Source organism: Pteropus medius, unplaced genomic scaffold (assembly GCF_902729225.1).
Source record: "Pteropus medius unplaced genomic scaffold, Ma_sr-lr_union100, whole genome shotgun sequence".
NCBI lineage: Eukaryota > Metazoa > Chordata > Mammalia > Chiroptera > Pteropodidae > Pteropus > Pteropus medius.
The window spans coordinates 5770170-5792479 of record NW_024354499.1 but is presented as its reverse complement, the minus strand read 5'-3'; the positions used below and the strand labels follow the sequence as shown (position 1 = coordinate 5792479).

At 52.7% G+C, this 22310-nt stretch overlaps 1 protein-coding gene across 7 annotated transcripts in view; it reads right to left on the bottom strand.

Annotated features, from left to right (window-relative positions):
- TET3 (tet methylcytosine dioxygenase 3) overlaps positions 1-22287 on the bottom strand; it is a 99169-nt gene extending 76882 nt beyond the window's left edge. The window contains exons 1-3 of one of the 7 annotated variants that reach the window (XM_039852643.1): positions 22164-22287; positions 19394-20120; positions 5732-5788 (exon numbers count right to left, since the gene is read on the bottom strand). In XM_039852643.1, the coding sequence (XP_039708577.1) occupies positions 5732-5788; positions 19394-19696 (360 nt within the window). In that variant the 5' untranslated portion in view covers positions 19697-20120; positions 22164-22287. Of the gene's footprint in view, positions 1-5731; positions 5789-6100; positions 6242-19393; positions 20121-20947; positions 21196-21541 lie in introns of those variants that run through there. The other 6 variants (XM_039852645.1, XM_039852641.1, XM_039852642.1 and 3 more) reach the window with 6 other exon arrangements.
- Positions 22288-22310: the final 23 nt, after the last annotated feature.

The following is a 22310-nucleotide window of genomic DNA, read 5'->3' as shown; positions in this document are numbered from 1 at the left end:
GACCAGTTGCAAACCCCTTCAATGTCTTTGTTTCCTTCGCAAAGCCCATGAGGTTAGGATTACACTGAAAAATGCTTGGAGGCGGGGTTGAGAAATCCAATTACTTAAGCACCAAGGGCACAAGAGTTCCAGGCCACAAAGGTAACCAGGATTTGCTCAGACCCTAATCTTACTGTCCTTGGGATGTTTCCCTCTTAAGGAATATTTTTGTGCCAAGACTGTGTTACCTACCCCTTAGCCCCCTCCCCAATCTCCAGACTAGGATGAGGCAGCTGGAATAGAAGGAAATTAGTAATTTTACTTTTTAAAATCTAAATTTTAGCATCTTCAATGAAAAGGCCAAAGATCCTCAGCAGGAATCCCTGCGGGTGAGAGTGGGTGGCATAAAGTTTGCATGCCCAAACTCATGCAATCAAAAATATTGGGATGTCTGTCCTCACAGAAACCAGGGCAGAGTTTGTGATCCACCCTCAGAGGAAAAAGGTTCTGTCTCTAGATTATTGAGAGCCACCAAATGGGAAAAGCTCAAAATTCAAGGTGCCCTGCCTAAGGCACTAGAGCTTTAGTATCTTGCAGGACCCAAATCCATTCCGGCATCTATAGGAGACATGACCTCCCCCTTAACTGTTCTCTCCCTCTAAGTCATGGAATTCATATACTCAGACACACACATACATGCACACAGTCCTGCCTCTTCCAGGGGCAGGGCGGGGTGGGGTGGGGGCTCTGCAGGTTCTGACACTTCTCCATCAGAACCTGAGGCTTGCAAACAGGCAAACAGGAAGCATCCTTATCTACAGAAGCTGAGGTGCAAGTAAATCTTTTGATGGACTCTAAGGAAATCTCTGGTATAGCAATATCTCTCCTTTTCCAAGTGATGCTCTCTGTTCCCAAGATGGACAGTACAGAAGAGAGGAAGTCATATCCAGAAAGGGGTGGAATGGTCAAAACAGAGACCCTCTGCTGTCCCGGAAGCAGAGTTCAAAAGTAATGCCTATAAACTGTTTACCACCAGTTCACCACAACATAAACACAGGAACCAAGGGTAAACCTTTAGAAGCAGTCACAGCGATTTGAACCTGCCACAACATCCAAGAGCAAGTTCACTGGACTCGCCTCCTCCAGTGGCTCACAGACCAGTCTGGATGGTGCTGAACTTCTGAGCCATGCGTGGCACAAACTGCGAACTACTTGTATGAAGTAGAACTGAGTACTGGTCTGCAACATTTTGAAAATGAAATGAAATGAAATGAAGGAAGGAAAGAAAAGAAAAGAAGAAAGTAAAGAAAAGAAAAAAGAAAGAACGAACTGGCCCTTTGCCACATTTAGTTTGAGAAATACTTTGGAAGGCAACCCTTTCATTTTACAGAGGAAAGTAAAATCCAGGGACATTAAGTGACCTCCCATTGACTAATGACAGAATGCAAGAGAGGGAGCAGAGTTGGGAATAGAGAGGAAAAGAAATGGGACAACTGCACTTCTCGCCTTCCTCATCTCAGCCAGAGGTCTCCATGGGAGCGAGCCCCTGAGCAGTCAGGGCCGCAGGGCCCAAACATGACCCCAGTGTATAGAAGGCAATTTCAGGTTCCAGGTAACGCGCCCAGACACAGTATTTCTATCCAGCCTCACCTGACTCTCAAACCCTACATGTCTAAAGCTGACGCTTTCCTTCAAAACTAAGCTCTCTTTCCAGCCATTCCTTTTCCGACCCCACTACCCCAATCTGTAATTGCCAGATCCCAGAAACAGTAACTTATTGAAAACATGGATGGCATCTTGATTCTTCCTTTAAAGTCCCTTGAGGTCCCCTGAGCCAATGATAAAAGCAAAGGTAAAGACCTAGGCACAGCTGGGGGTGAAGGGTCTGCCAGGTGCAAGTTCACAGCCCCAAATACAAAGATCAAAAGTTTCATTGTATTTTAAAAAAAAATGAAAACTGCCAATGCAGTGTGCCCACTTAAGAGTTATGGTTCTAGGTAATTTAGTCAATATCTCTTGCTTCCAGGGGTATTGTAAAGATCAAATAATAATGATTTCTCTTATTTTTCAGGACCTAGTACTGTACCTGGAACATGGTAAATGCTCAGTAAACGATGAAAGACAAAAAGAGGAAGAAAAGTAGAGAAAGTGAATGGGGATGGGGTCTCAGTCCTAGATAGCATGATAATCTACAGATTCTATTCATCTAAGCCATCTCTGTCGCCTATCTGCCCAAAGCTTCCTAAACTGACCCACAAGGAAGCCATCTTCTTAGAAGCTGCAGACATGCTGGGAACAAGAGGGGAGTCCTCAGCTGACTGCCAGATGCCCAAGTGTGAGAGCAAATGAGGCCAAAAGCCCAAAAGGTCAGACTGGGAGACCCAAAAGCTGAGCCAAACCAAAGCCCCTCCCCACACTCCCTGTCCCCACCCCCAGCCAGCCAAACCATTTGCTACAGCCTGGCCATGGCCGGGGGGTGGTATAGGAGAGGATCATAAACTTGGCAAAGACCATTTCTAGCAGAATCGTCCATCTGCGGCTGGAGGGAACCCAGGGCCCGGCGCCCCCTCAGGGAGCCAGTGTGAGGGCTGCGGGAGCCCTCACAGGGTTCCTGTGGGCACCACAGTGACCAGGAAGGCTCCCCCTTCGGCTCACTCACCTATTTTGTAAAGTCCTTTCCCTCTCTCACGACATTTGAAAACCGGTGAGGAGTCCCCAGGAGGTGGAGCTGAGCCCTGGAACTCTAACTCCAGTTCTTGTTATGCATGAGGGGAGTCCCCCAACTCAACCTGGAAATCCTCCTGGTTGGCTCCTTTCCAGCTCCAGTCTGACAAGCTCACCTGCTGCCATCTCTCTCCAAATCCAAGACTGCTTGTAAACGCACTTCAGAGAGCAAGAGTGGGACCCTCGCAAAGGGCTGCAGAGTGGTAAAAGCAGGCAAAGCAGGCAAGAAACTGGTAGGAGTCACCCACGGTGTGTGGAAAGTCAAGGGTCATAGATCGTCGACAAAGGAGCACTTTTGCAGTGGTCAGAAGAAGAGACAGAAGGCAGAAATCCTGGGCACAGTCCCAAAATAGTTTCCAGACATCCTCAGCCAGTTGAAGATTCCCAAGGGGCAGCGCATGGGAGCAGCGTGGGAGACTGAAAGCCTGGCAGCCTGGTGCTCTCGGCACTGGACCCTCACTGCCAAGAAGGCGGTGGCAGCAACAGTGTGTGCTCTGGCATGCTCCTTGGGATATCGTGGGTATCCCATGTAACACACTATGCAGTAAAATGACAACTTGTGTTTATCAAGCTCAACTCTATACACCCTACATCATGGATATTCTTGAAACTCTGGCAGGACTCGGCACACAGTAGACAAGCACATTCCAGTAGATGACTACCCACTGGCTGCTGAATACCATTCACCCGTGGGGTTTCCCAGCCTGCACCTACCCCATGGGAACACATACTGTGAGACCCCCTTGCCCTGTGTTCCAGAGTCCTGGCCTGACCTCAAAATGAGCTCACACACCAGACACATCTTCCTACACCATGACCTGCTGATAGAAGAGGATCTGGCCAAACTACCTCAATCAGGGTATGTGGGACACTGTACCAAATAGGCCACCTAAGTGGGGAGAGGGGAACACGGGGCTCAGATCCCACTGCTTGCTGGCAGTGTCCAAGACGGGCCAAGAGGAAGTGATGATACTTCAGCAAACAACTTGACAATAAAAACAAGCACAGGCACAAACTGTCAAAATGCAGGCAGTTCAGGCCCCACTCTGAGATGGGGGAAGAAGGAAGACATTTTTAAAGGGCTTCCCTTGGTTTGCCAAATAGCCCTAATACATGTCCACGACATTAAGGGTCAAGGTACAGACTGGGAGCTTCTAGCAGGACTGCAGGACCAGCAGAAAGAAATGGAGAACACACTTGGAAAGAGGTAAAGAGAAGCCATCGCTAGGCAGGAGAGAGAGGGTGCTTTCAGGAGTAAACAAAACTGCCAGCAGTCCTTCCTCCCAACAGAGAGGGAAGCTCTGGCTGACAAGGCCGGAGACACAGAGGAGAGAGGAAGCTGCCCCCTCCCTGAGCCCATCTGTCCTCATCCCCTTGTCCTGCTTTCCCCAGGGTGGGGGACAGAACAGGTGCACTCCATGATCTCTGTGCTCACAGTCCTCAATAGCACACACGGTGATTACAGCTCCCTAGTCAGCGGTGGGAGGCCAGGGGAGGAAGCAGAGGTGGAACCTAGGGGTTTTGCTCCAGAGAAGAGAGTAGAGTGAGCTCACAGCTCTCTGCTCTCCACCCACAGAATCACCAGTATCAACAACTTCTGCTTGCCTCAGGGGCCTCCCACAGTCCCTTCCCAGGTGATCACCCCCACCTCCTAGCTTCACCAAGGCATATCCAGCTCCCCAAGGGAGTTAATGCCACCTGGCTCTTCTCTTTCCCCCAGAAGCTGCTCCAGAAGCAAAATTCTTGTCCTCCCCCAAGCACTTCCTTGTCTCAAGTTCCTCGGAGGAGGTCAAGGAACCACCCTGGCTTCTGAACCACCCTTTAGCCTCACCCAGGAACCCTCATCCCACGTGGGGAAGCAGAGCCCCTCCCTGCCAGTATCCCCACCCAGGCAGTGAGGTGGCAGAGTGCCACTTCCAGCACCTCCACAGAGCTTCCCACAGCTTTCCCAGGTAGCAGGAGTAGAATTTTCAGAGAGGAGCGTCTGGGGACAGGAGCAGCTCATCTACAGGCTACCTAAGCAACCAGATCCCTTTTGCTCCCCACAGGCTCCGGGAGCCCAAGGGTAAGGTAGAGCTGAAGCAGGGGATGGAAGGGGCTCTCTCACTCCTAGGAAAAGTCCCATCAGGCCCTATCCGTACACTACTTCCCCAGCCTCTCTGCTCTGGACTTGAGAGGCAGCCACATGGAGCTGCCTCCCACTCCGTTTTCTCTGCCCTGGGCCAGGAGAGGATACTGCTGAGTAATCCCAAACTCCCTATGGGTCCCCAGCCCTGAAAACATGGGCAAAGCCCAAGGAGACTCACTGATCCTGGTCCCTGTCAACCAGGGAGGGACATCTGTGTTTCCTAGTAATGACTGATACCCTACCAGACCCTGCCCTGCCCTGCCCCAAATATTCCAGCCCTGGCCCTCAGACAACCACATGGAGAAGCTCAATACCCCCTTCTCCACTTCCAACTCACCTGGTAGCATTTCCTTCCCAGTCCCCCAGACACCAAGCCACACAGTAACAGCAGCCACCCACCAAATTCCCAGTCATGATGTTGCATCAGCCCCCACCCTACCCAAAATATCCTCACCCCCACCACCTCCTCTCCTCTCCAGCCATCTCCATGGTGACAGCAGCATGACTAATGACACCCTATCAGCTTCAGACTCAGGAGTCACCCTCCCCTGCTCCCTACTCCCACCTAGGATGCAGATTGATGCAACCAACAGTGCCAGAGACGTCTCAAGAGATTCAGAGGTAGGGAGTGGGCTGAATGTCTTAAAAAAAAAATACAGTTCAACAAACCCAATCACAACTGCACCCAAACCATCCAGCTGAGAAAGCAAAAGAATCAAACAAAAAACCCACACAGGCCTGAGAATTCACAATACCCACACCCTGCTGCCCCTCCTCAGCTGCTACACAGTGGGAGATTAAGGGATCACTTGAGGAGACCCTTTATTTTTATCCAATCCAGGCATACACTTCACCCCCACCACACACACACGCACACACACGCACGCACGCACAAGATACCTTGACAGCAGCCCCTTGTCCCCACGGCCCAGGTCCTTCACCAGCCTTTATTTCCACCTGCAAAAGAAACCAGAGAGACTGATCAGCCAGGATGACAGCAGGAGAGAAACAAACTCCTTCTGCTGCGCCCCTGACACCGCTGCAGGGAAGCGGAAGGATGGGAGGGATGGGGCCTCGGAAAAAGAGGACGGCAGGGACCATCTTCCTGCCTCCAGCTGCCGCCCAGACGCGCTGCTGTGGAGGGGCTCGTCCGCCTTCCAGTGTTTTTGTTTTCATTTCTCCTTTTTCCACCCTTCCCAGAGCCAGGAGGCCACTGCCTCTCCTCTTGTGTCTGGGCTGGCCCGTCCCTCCCTGCCCTGCCCGTTCTACCTCGGCCGGCCTCCTCTGGTGCATGGGCCGGCGGGCCTCCCATTATCCCCGCCGGAGCGCACGGAGGGAGGCACTGCAGAGGAGGCGGCGGCCAGCTGCCGGCTTGGCTCCCCTCCCCGCCGCCGGCGAGGCTGGTGTGGAGGGGGCGGCGCGCACGCCAGCCAATCCCCGCGGCTGGCCAGGCGGGGGCAGGGCCGCCGGGGGCTGGACCTGCCCAACCGGGAGGCGGGGGCACTGCCGAGGGTGCCGCGGAGACGCGCTGGCTGCAGCCCAGGCCCGCTGCTGCTCCCGGGCCGGCCGGGGATCCCGGGTCACCCCGCCTCCTCCGAGCAGGGGACCCCGAAGGTAATGCCAGAGGCATCCTCTGCATCTCCAGGGTCAAATGACAGATCACGCCTGGAGCGGACGCTGGTGGGATTCTCCCTCTCACGACTGTCTAACCCCAGAACACCAGGCAACTGCCTCACTCAGTGCCGGCGCTGTAAGAGCATGAAGAGCAGTAATAATAGCTCCTGCAATCTTAGAAGAAAAAAAAAAAGCACCTTGGCAGTATGAACCTTTACCCCATTTTGCAGATGAAACAAGGCAAGACAAGTGAAGTAACTTACCCAAGGTGACACAGCCAGAAAACAGCAGAGCTGGGACTCCACGCCAAGTCTGTGCGCTCTAAACACCACGCGCTTAACCCTATGCAGTCTTACTCCTCCCTCCCTCCAACACCCACCTCGAAAAAAGACTTCTTGAAGCCCACACTGCCTGTGGCTCAAAGCCTCACCAAGCCAGCCTGGCCGTCCCCGTGCACACAAACACCCACACCTCACCTAGGATGGCTCATCCTTGTGACTGAACATACCTGCCTCATCCAGACAGCCTCCCCACGCCACCACTCCAGATGCTTCTTCCTCTTAGAAGAGCCCTCCCACCTCAGGCCTCAGGGCTTCCCATCTCCAGGAAAGGCTGAGGAGAGGAGGTGAGCCCAGACCCCAAGAGCTCCAACCTCGAGTTCCCAAACTTTGAGACGGAAGACTGAGGTCAGAAGAACAGAAATGGGGTGAGAAAGGCCCAGAACTCCACTCCTGGATTTAATTCCTGGCATCCCTGGGCACATCCTGCCCCACCCCATTCCCTCCCTGTAGCTGAACACTCTGAGCCTCCGCCTCCCAGGAAGGTGACATCACAGACTCTGGTCCTCACATATCTCATTCCATTTCTGGCTCCAGCACTATCTACTTGTGGGGCCCTGCTGGTGGCACCTTACCTCTCTTAGCCTCACTCTGCTCATCTGTAAAATGGAACTACAGAGAGCAACCTCATACATAGATGTGAAGACTTTCGCACAGACTCTGTGCGAAAGTGCAGCATGTGCCCTACATGCTGTAGGTGCTGCTAGCTACCATCACTCTTAGTTTCTGGGAGAGCTCATTCTGTGCTACTTCTCATCTCATCAATGAGGAAGCTGAGACCAGAGTGGAGAAGTGACTCAAGCTAGTTAGGATGTGTGACAGCCCCTGTTTCAGTGAGATATGGTTGGCTACCTGCTCCACTACAGATGCCCAATTGCTATCCCCTCCCTGGACCCCCAAGGGGGTACTCAGATGGGATAGAGCTGCCTTTGGAGAGACAGCAAGCTTGCCCCTAGTGAGGAGACTCCAGGATACACCAGGGCCCATACATTTATCACCCCTAGGGACAAAAGGCAGCACTGTGGGGCTCCTCCCCAGGGCAAAGCAGGGTAAAGAGCAGTGTCCTGGCTCAAGATGGGAAGTTGAACTTCTGCACCCTTTTGCTCTTACCTTGGCCAGGCCAAGTGAAGTCCTTTCTTTATCCTGGTCCCCAAAACCCTGGCCCCACCCACCCACCCCACACATAGTCTGTTGCTTGGACAATTAATATTGTTGCTGCTGTGGCTGCCACAGTTTATCAAGCCCCTGCTATGTACCAGGCTCTGTGCCAACCACTCTGTAGGAGCATCTCATTTGAATTACTCCACACACAACCTTGTCTCTTATGGGGAAACGGACTTAGAGACAGATGTTGATTACTTGTCCACACAACAACACAGCTGGTTAGTAGTGGGCTAGGATACCAATCTAGGACTTTCTCCCCCAATTCTCTAAACCACCCCCTCTCTGCCAATCCCAGGGAAATGCAAAGATGGACGGGGTCACTTAAACCCAACTACATCCTTTTAAGCTATGGATCTGAGAATAGTATCATTTTTCATGCCTTGGAGACTACGAAATATTGCTCCTTGCCTGGGTTCTCCTCCTCCGATTCCCCCCAACCCCCATGCAAGGGGAAAGGCTTAATCCAAAGGTCACCTCCCTCTGCCACTGTCCCAGCTCTTCTAGCCCCTATGAGCATCACCCATTTCTCCCAGGGCCTTTGCAGAGCAGTGCAGGGCCTCATCCAGCACACCAGTCACTACCAAGTGCAGTTATTTATTTACACGGCAGTCTTCCGCACGTGGGCGGGGGCCCTGTCTTCCCTACTTTACTAGGCTCTGCGCAGAGCTGGAATGTGCTGAGCTGAGTTTCTATGCAAGGAGGGTGGAGAAGCAGGGGGTTGGGCGTTGAGATATGGAGTCCACTCTCCTGGTCGGCCTTCTCTCTGAGGTCCCTGAGGATCGGAGGGACACCTGCTCTCCTGGGAGGGCAAGACCTGCCACAACTGAACCAGAGCTGAGTCCTAGCCTTGTTCGACCCAGCCCACCAGCCTGCAGGAGCCACCCTGACTTTCTGCTTCAGCAAGCTCTCAGTGCTAACCCAGTCCTATCTCAGCCACAGTTCCCAGCCCAGCCCCTGCAGATATCCTAAAGGAGCCATGGTCCCCGAGGCAGTCCCCCTGCTCCCATCTCTGTCCCACCCTGGCCTCCTGCCCTCTTCTGAGGAATCTTGAATGCCAGGACTCCAAGGAGTCAAAAAGGCCCATGCTGGGGCCACTCTGCCTTCAGCAGAGATGCTCTCCACAACCCACGCCCAACCCGGTCCAATCTGTCTACCCTTTTTCTACTTTTGTGGCTTCTCAGTGACCAACTCAGAGGCATCTGGAACCCCTCCGCATGGGGACCAAGGGTTCCTACACATCTTCCATCATGACCCCCAGTCTCCCACTCCCAGTAGGAGAAATGGGGCCACAGCCCTCCCCACCAGGGAGAGGTGAATGTTTTCATTCACTCTCAGAACACACAAAATACCCCAACACCAAGAACCTCAGGAACACGGATACTCATAGGTTAGAAACCACACAGATATACAGATATACAAACTAGGGAATGAGGGCACATCCAGACATAGACTAAGCACTAAACCCATGTCAGGCCCCCTACTTGGGCGTAAAATGTAATGTATCTTTAACCATCAAAACGAACCAACAAAATAAGAATTATTCATGCCCATTCTATAGATGGAGAAATCGGGATACATAGAGACTAAGCATCTTGCCCAAGGTCACACAGCTAGAAAATGACTGAGCAGGGCTCTCATTACCCCCTCATTGGTAGCTATACAGTCAGTGCTGCTCCGGGTGGCTCTACAATTTTCATATCAACCTACCTCTTCTAGCATTGGTAGGAAGTAGAAAGACTTTTCCTGACTGGCCATGGCTATGTCCTGAATGAGGTCACTCCCTACAAAGCTTTACTTCAAAGCTCACTTCAAGCACACCTCCTTCAGGAAGCCTTCTCTGGTTACCATGGTCCTCTGCCAGCCTACAGCACTTCTTTCTCATTTGACACTTGGTACTGCTGTTTGTCTCTCTGGGTATTCTGCCTCCCCAACCAGAATGGCTGGAATTACGGCTTGCCAAAGCCCCTGCAGGGTTTTGCCCAACATTCCACACACTGAAGGCACTTGGAAGAGACTGCAGGGGAAGTCTGTGACCTCCTTCCCTTCCTTCTCCATCGCACAAAGGATCCTGCCAAAGAAACCCAACACCCCTTCCACCTTCAGAGCCTATGTTTGAAGTCCCGGGTGTCCACACATCAATTTCCACCCAAGTAATTGCAGCCCATCACACACATCATTCTCTATATTTGAAACTCTTTGCGGTTGTCATGGGAACTGCCTTTGCCTTCATTCACTGATCAGGCCTCACAATTAGCTTCAGCAGTGGAAGTCTGTGTCAACAGCAGTCTCAAGGAGGCGGAGGAGCAGCAACAGAAGAAAAGGTGTTCCTCCTCAGAGATACAGAAGAACCAGACTGAACCCAGGGCCCCTAGCAATGTTCAAGGGAGACAGCTGGCCAACAACTCTACTTGCACACTTCGGTACCAACAAAGACAACACACCTGGGCCCACTCAGGCTGACAGGCAGCAGTTGCAGCTTTGCCCACGCCCCCCATGCCCTCCTAGATGCTTGTGAGGATGTCTTAGGGTCTATGAACCTCATCAGGGTCTCCCCAACCTTCATTCAACAGCCTGGGACCACCAAATGTTCCAGGACCCAAGTAAGTAAGTAATGCGGGACCTTAAGAGGTTGTTGAGAAGGTGGGACACAGGAATGCTGAGTGGTTTAGAAACCTGGGGGCAATCTTGGAGGACTTCCAAGGGGAAATAACACAAAAAGTCTTATATTCCATCTGGAGGATCCAGGACCAGCCATGTGTGGCCCCCTGCAGTCTGTGTCCTTCCACACTCTTGCCACCAGCCAGAGCATTCCAGTAGCAACTATACATACCCCAGGCTGAGGGGAGATGCCTCCCTCCTCCTGGAAGCCCCCCTCATCCTTCACGTATCTTCATACAGAAACTCTCCTTCCCTTTCCCCCTGGGCTCTCTGGGCCTAAAGGTGACTAAGGCTGGTCTCTGCCCTCAAGGCATCCCTCCCTTATAGCCCTACTAGACTGGGTCATAATGATTTGTTTCCACACTCATTTCCCTACACAGCCTGTGAACTTGTTAGAGACAGAGCACACACTGAGTACACATGGCCTCCCCTCTACCCACAGCTCAGTCTTAGTGCGCTGCCTTACACACAGCCAGTTCTGGGCGAGATTCACTGAATGAGGCTGGGAAGGCAACTGCAGGTCTACAAGTCAAAGGAGATGACATCCTGACTCTGGAAGCTGAAGCAATGCCAGAGGGAGGAGTCTCCCTCCTCCAGCGCAGGGAACACTGTAGGTCCTGGGACTGAGGAAACATTCTAAGAAGGTGTCTCTCCTCCTTGTCCTAGCACCGGCTCCTCTCCTCCCACTGGCCCCTCATCCTGCAGTTTAAACATAGTCCAGACAGGACACAGCCCTCACAGTGAGAGTCCACCATTCCTCTTTCTTCTAGGGCTCCACGGCCACACCTAGCATCAATGAGGGAACTGGGACATTCAGAGCTTACCCTTAAAAGGTGGAACAATCAATAAAAAGACAGATAAAAACATGAAATGAGAGAGAACCACCCAATGCCCTCCTCGCAAGAATGGCTTAGAAGTGGAACAGACTCTAGCCCAGTCCATTATTTGTTTTGGACCCAGAATTTCCTTTCTGAGACTTCCTGGCCATGATTAGGAGGGGTGGGAGGCTCCTGGGAAACAGGCTGTCAGGCAAATGCGCCCAAATGACTCTACCCAATGCAACTCTCCTTCCATTTGGAGAATCTGGAATTGCTGCTTCGCTAGTGGTGGGAGGTACGTTATTCTGTCCACGAACTCTCCGCTGGGTCTGGGAACGTGGGGCACAATGGAGTTGGAATTTGTACAGGTCAGAGCCAGCAGGGCAGGGACAGGGCTTGTGTTACCTGAGGCAATCAAGCAACCCCCAGACCTGTGGTCACCTGGAGGCCAGCCAGTCACTAAGCTGTGGCTTTCTTTTTTCTCCTCCAGCAGCGACTAATAAAAACTTAGGTTATCCGATTTCTTATGCAAATGGCAGGAGACTAGGCCACAGAGGGGTGTGTCCACTCAGGTGTTCCAGCTGCCTCCGCCCTGCACATTTAGGCAGAGGCCACGGCAACCCTCACAGACTCTCCCTGACTCTCTCAAAAACAGTCAGCTGGACTGCAGCAGGGCTCAAGGAAGATGAAGAGGTTCCTTCCTGAGCATCCTGCCCTCAATCCCCAAGGGAGCTGTAAAGAAGTGATGAGCAGGCCAGTGGGGAATTACTGACAACTCCTAAGACCCCTGACATGGTCTTCCAACTCGCTCTGTCACCTCGCTGCCTTTTAAATGAGAGGCCCAAGGCACAGAGGCAAGGATGGACTCTGGGCAGATCTTTGCAGAAGCAAGTTTGGAACCAGAAGTAAAGATCATTAGGTTTCACCAGGGCCTCTGGTCACATCTGTGGGTGGGAAAGGCCACTTTCCCCTAAGGAGCTTCAAAGAGAGCCTTTGAGTAGAGAGTCACACTTCATTCCTCTTATTCTCACCCCAGAGCAGATAATTAAACACGGCCATGCCCTCAAGGAGAAGCAATGAGCTTCAGGGTAGGTCAGAACCCAGGAAAGCACTGTCCCCTTCCACACCCCTCACCACTTACCTCAGGGTGGAGACAGGGATCCCAACCCAAAATATCCTTCTGAGAGCTGCTAACCTGGACAGCTTTGTCCTCCGCTCAGAAAGAGGTCTAGGTGAAGGTCAGAAACCATGCAGGGCAACTCCATGTCCAAGAGAACTTCCCATGCTGATGGAAATGTTCTACACCCGTGCTGTCCCACACACGAGCCGCTGGCCACATGCAGCTACTGAGTACCTGAAGGGCAGCTTGTATGACTGAGCAACTGAATTTAATTTTAACTAATTTAAATTTAAATAGCCACACGTGGCTAATGGCTACCATACTGGACAGCTCAGGTAAAACATGCTTCTTAAATTTGGAGAGGTCATGAATACTCTTGAGAATCTACCGAAAACCACAGACTTTCTCCCCTGAGAAAAGATACCCCTGCACATTCAAACATTTGGCTGAAGTTTTCAGAAAGTTCACAAATTCTATTCCAACCTAGGTCTGAGATTACTAGATCTATGTATAAGATTGTCTAGAACTCAATAAAAACTTTACAGTCTAAAGGGGATGTTTCTTCTGCAAAGTGGTTATTTGAGGAATATGAAAATAGATTTGATATTATGCTTTACACAGTCTTAGCAAGAAACACCAAGTATGGAAGCCCCACCCTAAAGAGGATGTCCTCATAACATCCCTGCCGATCAGCACCCAGCTTCTACCCTGACATGTGCAGGCACAGGAAACGCACCACCTCTCAGGGCAGGCGCTTTAGTCTTGGAAGAGCTGCAACTATTAGACAATTCTTTTTTCTAACATGGGTTTGGTCTACCTGCTTATAACTTCCACCCACTAACAAAAATTCTACATACCACACGACAGAATTGACTCTCTCTTTTACACAAGACATGTCTTAGCCTGTGTTCCTCTACCCATTATCAAGCTGAACAGGTCTGTTTCCATCAACTGTCCCTCATGTGACCACTGACAGATCTCCTCAATATAGGCTATCAACAACCCGTTTTAGAGTTTCAACTCTTTCTACCTGCTAGGAAGGCAGGGTTCCTTATCTGTGCATTTCTTTCTTCTTTTTTTAAACAAGTACCAAACTTTGGATTTACCCTGATTAAATTTCATCAAGTTTGTTTGGGGCCCATTGTCCTAGACAGCCCCAATCTCTTTAACTTCTTGTTCTATCATTCAACTTAATACCTGCTGCCCCATACTTACCCACTTACTACTTACCCCACTTACCACCCCCCACCACAGATCAATGGGCCTACTCCCTACCTGTATGTGATGAAGAGGGTGCACATGCCTTCAGTTGCATAAGCCTCCAGACCCTTCCATGAGACCAAAGATTCTATGAACACACCCTCTTCACAACCATTACCAGCTACTACTCTCTCATGGGGCTACAACAACCTGAGTCAAGCTGCTGAGCAGCAAACTGTCTGAGAGCCCTTTCCTAACTATTCACAGAACACATACAGGTTCCTTATGACAACTCATAAGAGTAGCAGGAAATGGACTCCAGAAAAACAAGTATAAACCTGGAATAAATCTCAAGAGGTTCTTGTGTCCCAGCCCTATAAAATAAAAAAAAAAGCGGGGGTGGGGGGTGTTTGAGTCATCTTCCTTACCCTTGTTGGCAACTTGAGTTCTTTCACCTGTTTATCAAGACATATTTCTGTCCCCTTCTCCATGCCCTCCCTTCTCCCAGTCGCCAGCTCCTCATACTCTCGTGGACATACACATCACCTGGGAATCTGGTTAAAGTGCAGATTCGGACTCACTATGTCCAAGGTGGGGCCTGAGAGTCTACATTTCTAGCAAACTCTCAGGTGATGTCAATGACGCTGCTCCACTGATTAGCAAGGTGGGAGTAGGGGTAGGAACCATTCAGGTGCCCGAAGACTCAGGTAAGCAGTAAGAATCAAGGTACGTGCCCATCACCTCAGCTCTCATCTGCATCAGAGGACTTCCACTGTAACTACACGTTAGATATACCTGGGGAGCCCCAGCCCAATTAGGTCCATCCACACCAGTTAGATCCGAATCCCTGAGGGTGTGACCCAGGTGATCCCAGTGTGGAACCCTTGATGCACAATGTTAATAAAAAGATTGAAAAGGGCAGTTTTACCAGTGCCCTCTCCAGGTTGACTTTAAATCAAAAACTGGCCTTCTGATCTGTCCAAGAAGCTGGCGAGAGATACCATCATTTATATGCAGAAACCCAGATCTGTTAGTTTGACTGGGTTGCTTTGTAAAGAACCACAGGACCCCCAAAACTCACCACTTGCCTTTCTACTGTCTCACAAACCACTTTTTTAACAATCTGCTCTAGAACTGTCAAAATCTGACATCGAATTTTTGCCCATCTCTAGTCTTTTGGTCCTCTTTTGATCATCATAATTCATAAAGCTGTCATTCCACTAGCATATCTAAAGGTGTTCACTAGGGAGCGAATGACTCAGACTCAGAGCAGCCGGCTGGCTCTTTTCTAACCACACACGCTGTAGTCCTTCCCAGTTTATACCTCCTACCACAATAGGGACCCAACGGCTGCTTTCTCAGTGTCAGTCATGCTCCCAGAAGTTGTGAACCTACCCCTTCCTTCTCGTTCTTGCTGGGAGTATATAAGAAGCTTTTATCGTCTTAAGTATTTTCCACCAGCCTCACCGCATTCTGGCCACTGGACTTCCTGACACTCCTCTTCAGGGGTCAGACAACTCCTGAATCTGCCTTTGGTATCACATACCCCCTTTCCACGTAAGGAGCACGGTCTCTTACCATCTGCACTCACTAGGCAGCGGCCATGCGGCCACACGGACTGCTCAGTTGTTCCCCACTCTCACTGCCTCCCTCCTTAGGGCACCATTCAGGACTGTTCAGTCAGCATTTCCTTTTTAAAGAGCAATCCTATCCCTCTAGCTAACTTCCCTTTTAGAGTCTGTGGTCACGGGGTTAAAAACTGTTCTCATTTGAAAAACAATTGCCTAAAGTCTATGGTAAACACCTGTCCTTGCCCAGCCTTTTCTCTGGCCTCACAAACGCTGAGATGGGGGTCTCTTTCTCCAAAGAGTCTAGTCATTCTGCATCACCCATCAATTTTCTCTCTGTTGGTGAACTAGTCCAGCCTGAAAGGACCCGAGCTCACAGGCTCTATCTTCAGGAAGACAAACCTACCAGTAGGCAAGGCGATCCATCAAGTGTCCTGGTATTGTTGAGAAATCCCCAATTCCAAGGTATCTTGTCTCAAAACCAGTGTAGAGAGGGCTGTTTCAGCTACTAAATCCACTTGGCTGAGGGTCAAACAGTGTCTCCCACCATATGTGTTCCCATTTCTTTTCATTTTCATTGATAATTCTCAGTCATGCTTCTACCCTTATGCATACATTTTCCAACACAGGTTTTTTTACACAATGTTTTTCTCCTACATCCCTATCAAGTGTTTACTTCCCTCTCCCACAAGCAACTCTGCAGTCAAGCCCAACAGAGAGGCTGGTAAGCCTTTCCCTCCCTCTGCCTGGCCTCACAGTTCTTCTGTGAGCAAGTTAAGGGACGTCTTGAGATAAACACTGAATTTCAATTACATCTATACAATTACAACCTAGAGATTCACTAATGCACAATTGTTGATACATAAAGATTAATCCATTTTTAGATGTCCTAAGAGTGTTCTGTCCCTGTGCACTGATTACCTACTATGTGCCAGACGTTATGCATACTTTATATCAATTCTCACAACAACCCTGCAAAAAAACGTTACCCCATCTGACAAATGAGAAAACAGACTCCCAGAAGAGTAAGCGGCACAGTGCACACTTCAGGTTCTGAGACAACTATCTCCACCCTTGCCAAATCCGACTTTTCTGATCAGCTGTCTTGTGCTACAAGCCACCACTCAGGTAAAAAGAAGGGGGAGGTCAAACAGCCCAGGCTCTAAATCCCTCTTGGTACTAGGAAGACCACGATACACGAACGAACCCCTTCAGGTGTGTTACTGCACTTTAGGACCCAGAGACGTAGTCACCTGTCTCTGGTGGGAAGGCCCACCCTGGGAGCTGTCTCTACTCTTAAAATATTAAACTTCTCTTCTGAGTAGAGGGGCTCTGCAGCACCACCACTCACCCTCCCCACTGGGAAAAGAATAAGGAGCAGGGAAGGGAGACAGGAAACCCGAGATAATGTTCACCAGCTTACAAGATGATACAAAGCAGCTGTCAGCAGACAGCTTAAAGGAAGCCCCAAAGGAAGACGGGGGAGGTGGAGACAGGACGGAAGTAAAGAAAGGGTGCCCAGAGAGGAAATGCCAGGGAGCAAGGATGCAAAGAGATGGTCTGATTCCTAAGAGACTCCTGGGATGCTGCCTTGTTCCACCTGAATAGTTAGGGCCAAATTCTAAAGTTCTATCCCTGCGAGAAAACCAAAGAAAACTCAGATGCCAGAAATGTGTCTCCTCCTTTCCCAACTTCCCCAATTCCAGGACGTGTTCCCTCTGCTACATGGCTGCTCAGACTAATGGTTAAGGTCTCAGCAGTCCCTTCAGGGGCTGGTAAATGCTGGGCTGGTTGTTCACTCAAGTGGAGCCTCTAGGCATTTCGTACACCCTACATTGGTCAGCCTTCACGGACCAATTAAAAATAATGATGGAGACAGACTCTAGTTACCATTTTGTATTTTGCCAAGTCAAGACTTTTTGAAAAAAAAAAAAACAACTAATCAACTTTCTAGTAAATACCTTCATTTATGTGTGTATATTTTAAACATTAAGGCTCTCTTTAAGTCAAAAAAAAAAAAAAAAAGCTTTAAAAAAAAAAAAAGCTCACTCCATTATTCCCTTTCTACTATTTCTCCAGAAACTGAGAGACACTATCATGGGCCCTGGTCTACATACCGCCAGCGTGCAGACCTCCTGTCCTGGGATACCGCAGGCCACCAGCTGCACTTTCCCTGACCCTAGAGGCCTCGAGGGGCAGCCAGCCATGGCAAGGTCCTCAGGGAGGCAGACATCTCTCAGCAGGGCTGTCTCCAAGCCTAAGCCAACCCAAATCCCCGGTATCTTAACCACGACCACCCAGCAGCACAGCCAGCGGCTCACACACAAGGATGACAGGACCCTGGCCTCACTCCAGCTCCTCTCACTTCGGTGTGCCTCATCATTGCCGAAAGAAGAGCTTAAACACGGTTCACAAGGGCCACTGGTTCCAGGAACATCCAGCCTGGAAAGTTCAACCCCTACCCCTCAGGTTTGATTATGGGAAGAATGGAGTGAGACAACTGGGTGGAGAAGGGAGTGAATGCTGGAAGGGAAGCAAAGGAACTCAGCTTTACAGAGCAGGCTGGCAGGTCTCCTCACTCCGAAACACCAGATCTCACAGGAGTGAACCTCGCCCCTGCTCTCACCCCACTTTCAGAAATGACCCACAGGGCACTGGGCCTGCAGGATGCCAACTCCACCCAACACCAGGAAGAGAAAGGGGCTGGAAAGTCTCCTAAGCTGGACACTGTCTCCTAAGCTGCAGATGTGATCCAGCTGTCTGTTTTAACCAGACACTGGGGAAATAGGGCACTGAGTCTGTGGTCTCCAGGCCACGATATGCTGCTTCCACCAGGAGTGGACAAGAGGTGAGAAGGGGACATCCAGCCTGGAAAGTTGGACACCCACTTTCCTGCCCCCAACACTTGGATCATTCTTCCCAGCCACAGGACCACAGCCTCACCAAGCTTGCGCAGAGCTCTGCATTCAGCGGTCAGGGAAATCCCGAGCACCAGCCGCCACCCCATCAAAGCCACAGGTGCCCTAGCCCTCCGAAGCACAGCGGCTCACAGCCCAGCTGGAAAGGGCTTCAAAGGCCATCAAGCACAACCCCTCTATTTCCTCAGGGAAAAGAAGGCCCACAGAGGGGGCCAAGTTGTCCACAGACAGCGCAGGCCTCCGTCTCTGTCCAGCGCCAGTTCCGCTGCCTAGAGCGACCTAGCCGTTACACCGCGCCTCCCAAGCTGCTCAACTTCTCTCATCCCTACTTTTGCCAACTCTCCGCTGTCGCGGCTGCCACCAGCCTCGTGGAAAGAAAAGATGGCCAATGCAGGGTCACTGCCTCTCCACTTCCCTCCTTTGATCTCATCCCAACTCCTCCTTCCCTCCCTCTACCCTGCTACTCCAAATAAAGGAAGTACTCCTCCCTGGGGTTGACAGTGTCTCAGAAGCACATCATTCATACAATTAGTATCTGAGTGCTTCTGACACACCAAGGAACTGAGCTGGGTCCTGAAACAGAGAGATAAATAGTCTTTAACCTCAAGAAGTACTTTGCAAGGGAACCCAAATCCTGCATTTCTCATTAAATTCCCAAGCAGTTTCAACTGGCTCTCCTGCCGTCTTTCCAAAAAAAAAAAAAACGATGGTACCCAAGAAAAGGTTTACAAAAAGAAACATCCTACTCCATCAGGGCAGCATAAAACCACCTGTCATTCCAAATTTTTCTTTCCAAACCCATCAGCCTCCATCCCTTACCTGACACCATCACTCCCCACGTCACCCAAGCATTAATATCACCTTGATATACATCTGAGGCTTCAAGCAGGACAAGAAACTTCTAGAGATAAAGCTGAATAGCACTGTCCAGTGACAAATGCAAACATCAAAGATGAGAGTGCTAGCTCAGAGCCCTCTGCGACCCAGTTACTTACAAACTGTCAGCCCGGCAAAGGAGCCCAAGCCAGCTTCCAACAACAGTTACCTCAAAGTTGGACCAAGACGATCAGAATGGGAGGATGGGCTTAACCCTCTTTAGCAAAATCCCTGCGAATACAGCACCCTCAAAGAAGAGACAGGGTAGCCGAGCACTGGCCAGCTTACCTCCTTGAGAAGCCCCACTTTTTTCTTCAGCACCTCACACTTGCGCAGTTTGCAGATTTGGTGCGTGCGGCGGTTGGTACAGCTGGTGCAAGCCCCACAGTTTTCCAGCCGTCGGCAGGGCTCACAAGTACCACAGCGTTTCCGTTTCTTTCGCCCATCTCCACCCCCTCGGAGTTGAGATTCACTCCCAGCCATTGGGAGCCCAGGCCCCTGGAAGCCCCCTACCATCACCTGGCCCTGAGGGAAGTCATAAAGGCCTGGCAGGTCCGGCTGGACTGCCAGGGGCACCTGAAACTGGCTCATGACGTTGCCAGAGATGGGGGCATAGGTGCCGGGGCAGACCCACAATCCAGCTTCCCGCCTGACTACAAAAGCCACCAAGAGGTGACTTCTCTCCTAAAACAGTCAAGAGTCTACAAGGCGAAGGCAAGTAGCTCCAGTCTCCGGGATGGGCGCTTCTTCTCAACCCTTCTTCACCTCCTCTGCAGCAGTCTGATAGGGCTCAGTTGGGGGCCACTCTCCCACTTGCTGGGGCCCAGGGTCTGGGAGAGGACGTCAGCAGCAGTCCTCAGAGAAGGGATCATCTTGGCTGGGTGGACTCTTCACCCTCACCCACCCTGGACCCAGGCATGAGGTGAGCAGGTGGGTATGTGGTGGGGGCAGGGCAGGGTGAGGACTTTCTCCTATTTCTCCTCCTGTGTCAGGATGACGGAGAAGGCTGCGCTGCCTAAAAAAAGAGACAGAAAGGGGAAGCGCATCACTTGGGGCTCAGGGACAACTTTCACGTGTTACCTCTTCCTGCTTCTGGGAAGAGAAAATGGGGAAAGAGAAGGGACTTGCTCAATGAAGTTCTGCCCAGAACCCCTGGCAAGGCGCACCAGCACCCACTCTCTGTCAGGGGGAGGAGGCCGAGGGCCTAATGGGGCGCCAAAAAGAAGCTGGACGATAAATTGAAGGAGTAGTCAAGGTGATTTCTAAGAAAGTTGTCCTCTGCCCCACACCATGAGCATGGGAGAGTTTCACTCAAATTCCCACACACACCCCTCACTGGAGGTCGCTAGGGCCTCCCCAAGGGAGCAGAGCTTTCAAAATAAAGTTTGCTGAGAGCTGCACTCGGCGGGGCTCCCGGGAGCCCCCGACACGGAAGCGGCCTGGAGGGGGGGGCGCGCCCAGGGTAGCCCGCGCCGGCCGCCCCGCCGCGCCCCCCGCCCGCCGGCCAGACCCGAGAGGGCTGCCCGCTCCGCTGAGGGGACGCGAGGAGGGGGGCGCGCTCCAGCTCGGGCCGGGCCGCGCGCGCGCCGCCGCTCGGGCTCCTTTGTTCTGGGGCCTCGGCCGCTCGGCTCCGGCGGCTCCGCAGCCCCCGCCCCGCCCCGCCGCCCCCGCCCGGCTCCGCTACACAGTGACCCGTAGCACCCCCGCCCCGTCCCCCGCAACAAAGTAGCGGCCCCCGCGCCGGCCCCCGGCCCGTCCCCTCCCCCCAGGCCGGGCCCCCCACGCCCCTCCCCTGCCCCCCTCCCCCACCCCCGGAGCCGGAAAAGCACCGACTGCACCGACCTGCCCGCCGCCTCCGGGGCGGCGCGCACAAAGGGGCAAAGTTTCCCGGCCCGCGCCACTGCCACCACCGTCGCGGCCGCCGCCGCCTGGGGCGCCCGCCTCCTAGAGCGCCTGGCCCGGCTCAGCTCGGCGCACGGAGCCCCCCGCCCAGGCCGAGGAGGGGACGGCGCAGGAGGAAGGAAGAGGCAGCGGCGGCCGCGGCGGCAGCAGCAGCAGCAATGAAGGCGTCCGCGGGACTCCCCGCCCCCCGCGCGCCGCGGCACGTGCTCGCCCGGGGACTCCCCCGCCCGGGAGGGCGCGCACGTGCGGCCCCGCCGAGCCCCGCCAGCCCCGCCGCCGCCCCCTCCCCCGGGCCTGGGGCTGTGCGATGGGGGTAGTTCCCGGGGAGGGGGAGGGGACGGAGCCAGCGACCCACGGGCGGGTGGGGGCAGGGCCCGGCCCAGCCGCCGCGCCTTTGCACCTGCAGAAGCTCCCCACCCCAGTGGTCGGCCCTCCCTGGACCTGGCCGCCCCCCTCGGGCTGGCCGCCCCCGCCCTCAGGCTCTTCTGCGGCTCCCGCGGGCGAGGCGGGCCGTACGGGGTGGGGCACGCGGACCTCCCAAGCTAGGCCCTCGCGGAGCTGGCCCCGATGTCCCCACTTCCTGCCACTCCCGGCGGGCCGGAGTGTTCTGGGACGGCCCCGGTGTCCTCGGGAGCCCTGAACTCCGGACCAGACTGACCACCCCTCTCCCGGCTGCTGTTCGCTCATTCCGAGGCAGGACAATGGGGGACATCGCGCGTTTGCGTACCGAGTCAGCCTGGCCGGCAAGGAGGGGGTACCCAGGGACAGAGGCCGCGGGCCGGCTGCAGGGCACCCTCGCGGGGGTCACTGTAGAGTGCCCTCCACAGGCGGACCCCAGGGCCCCTGCCATCGCCAGCCTCCCCTGCGCGGCGCTCGGCTCTTTCGCGTCGAAAACAAAGACTAATCCGATACCCCCGCCCTGCCTCCCAGAGGAGGGGGAACGGGAGCGTCGCGGAGGATAACCTAGGAGGACAGCGTTCAGGAGAGGCTCGGACAGTTTGGAGGGGACCATGGCGCAACCGTGCCCTGTAACCAGGCGCAGACACTTTGAAAAGTCACCCCGGGCTATTTTCCAGGCAGGGGGCAAGGGGCAAGGCACAAGAATATTTCCAAGTTGCCAAACTGCCCATTCTTTCTGTTGTTTCTTTCCCCTCACCTGTTGTGCAGGCCAAGTGGAAATTCCAGGTTAGATTAATTCAACTCCACCTATCTGGCCTGACTGCTAGGCTGGTGCCCGCAGCTGCCTTCTACCTACCTGGGTTGCTGGGGAGAAGGGTGGGTCTCTAACACACACACACACACA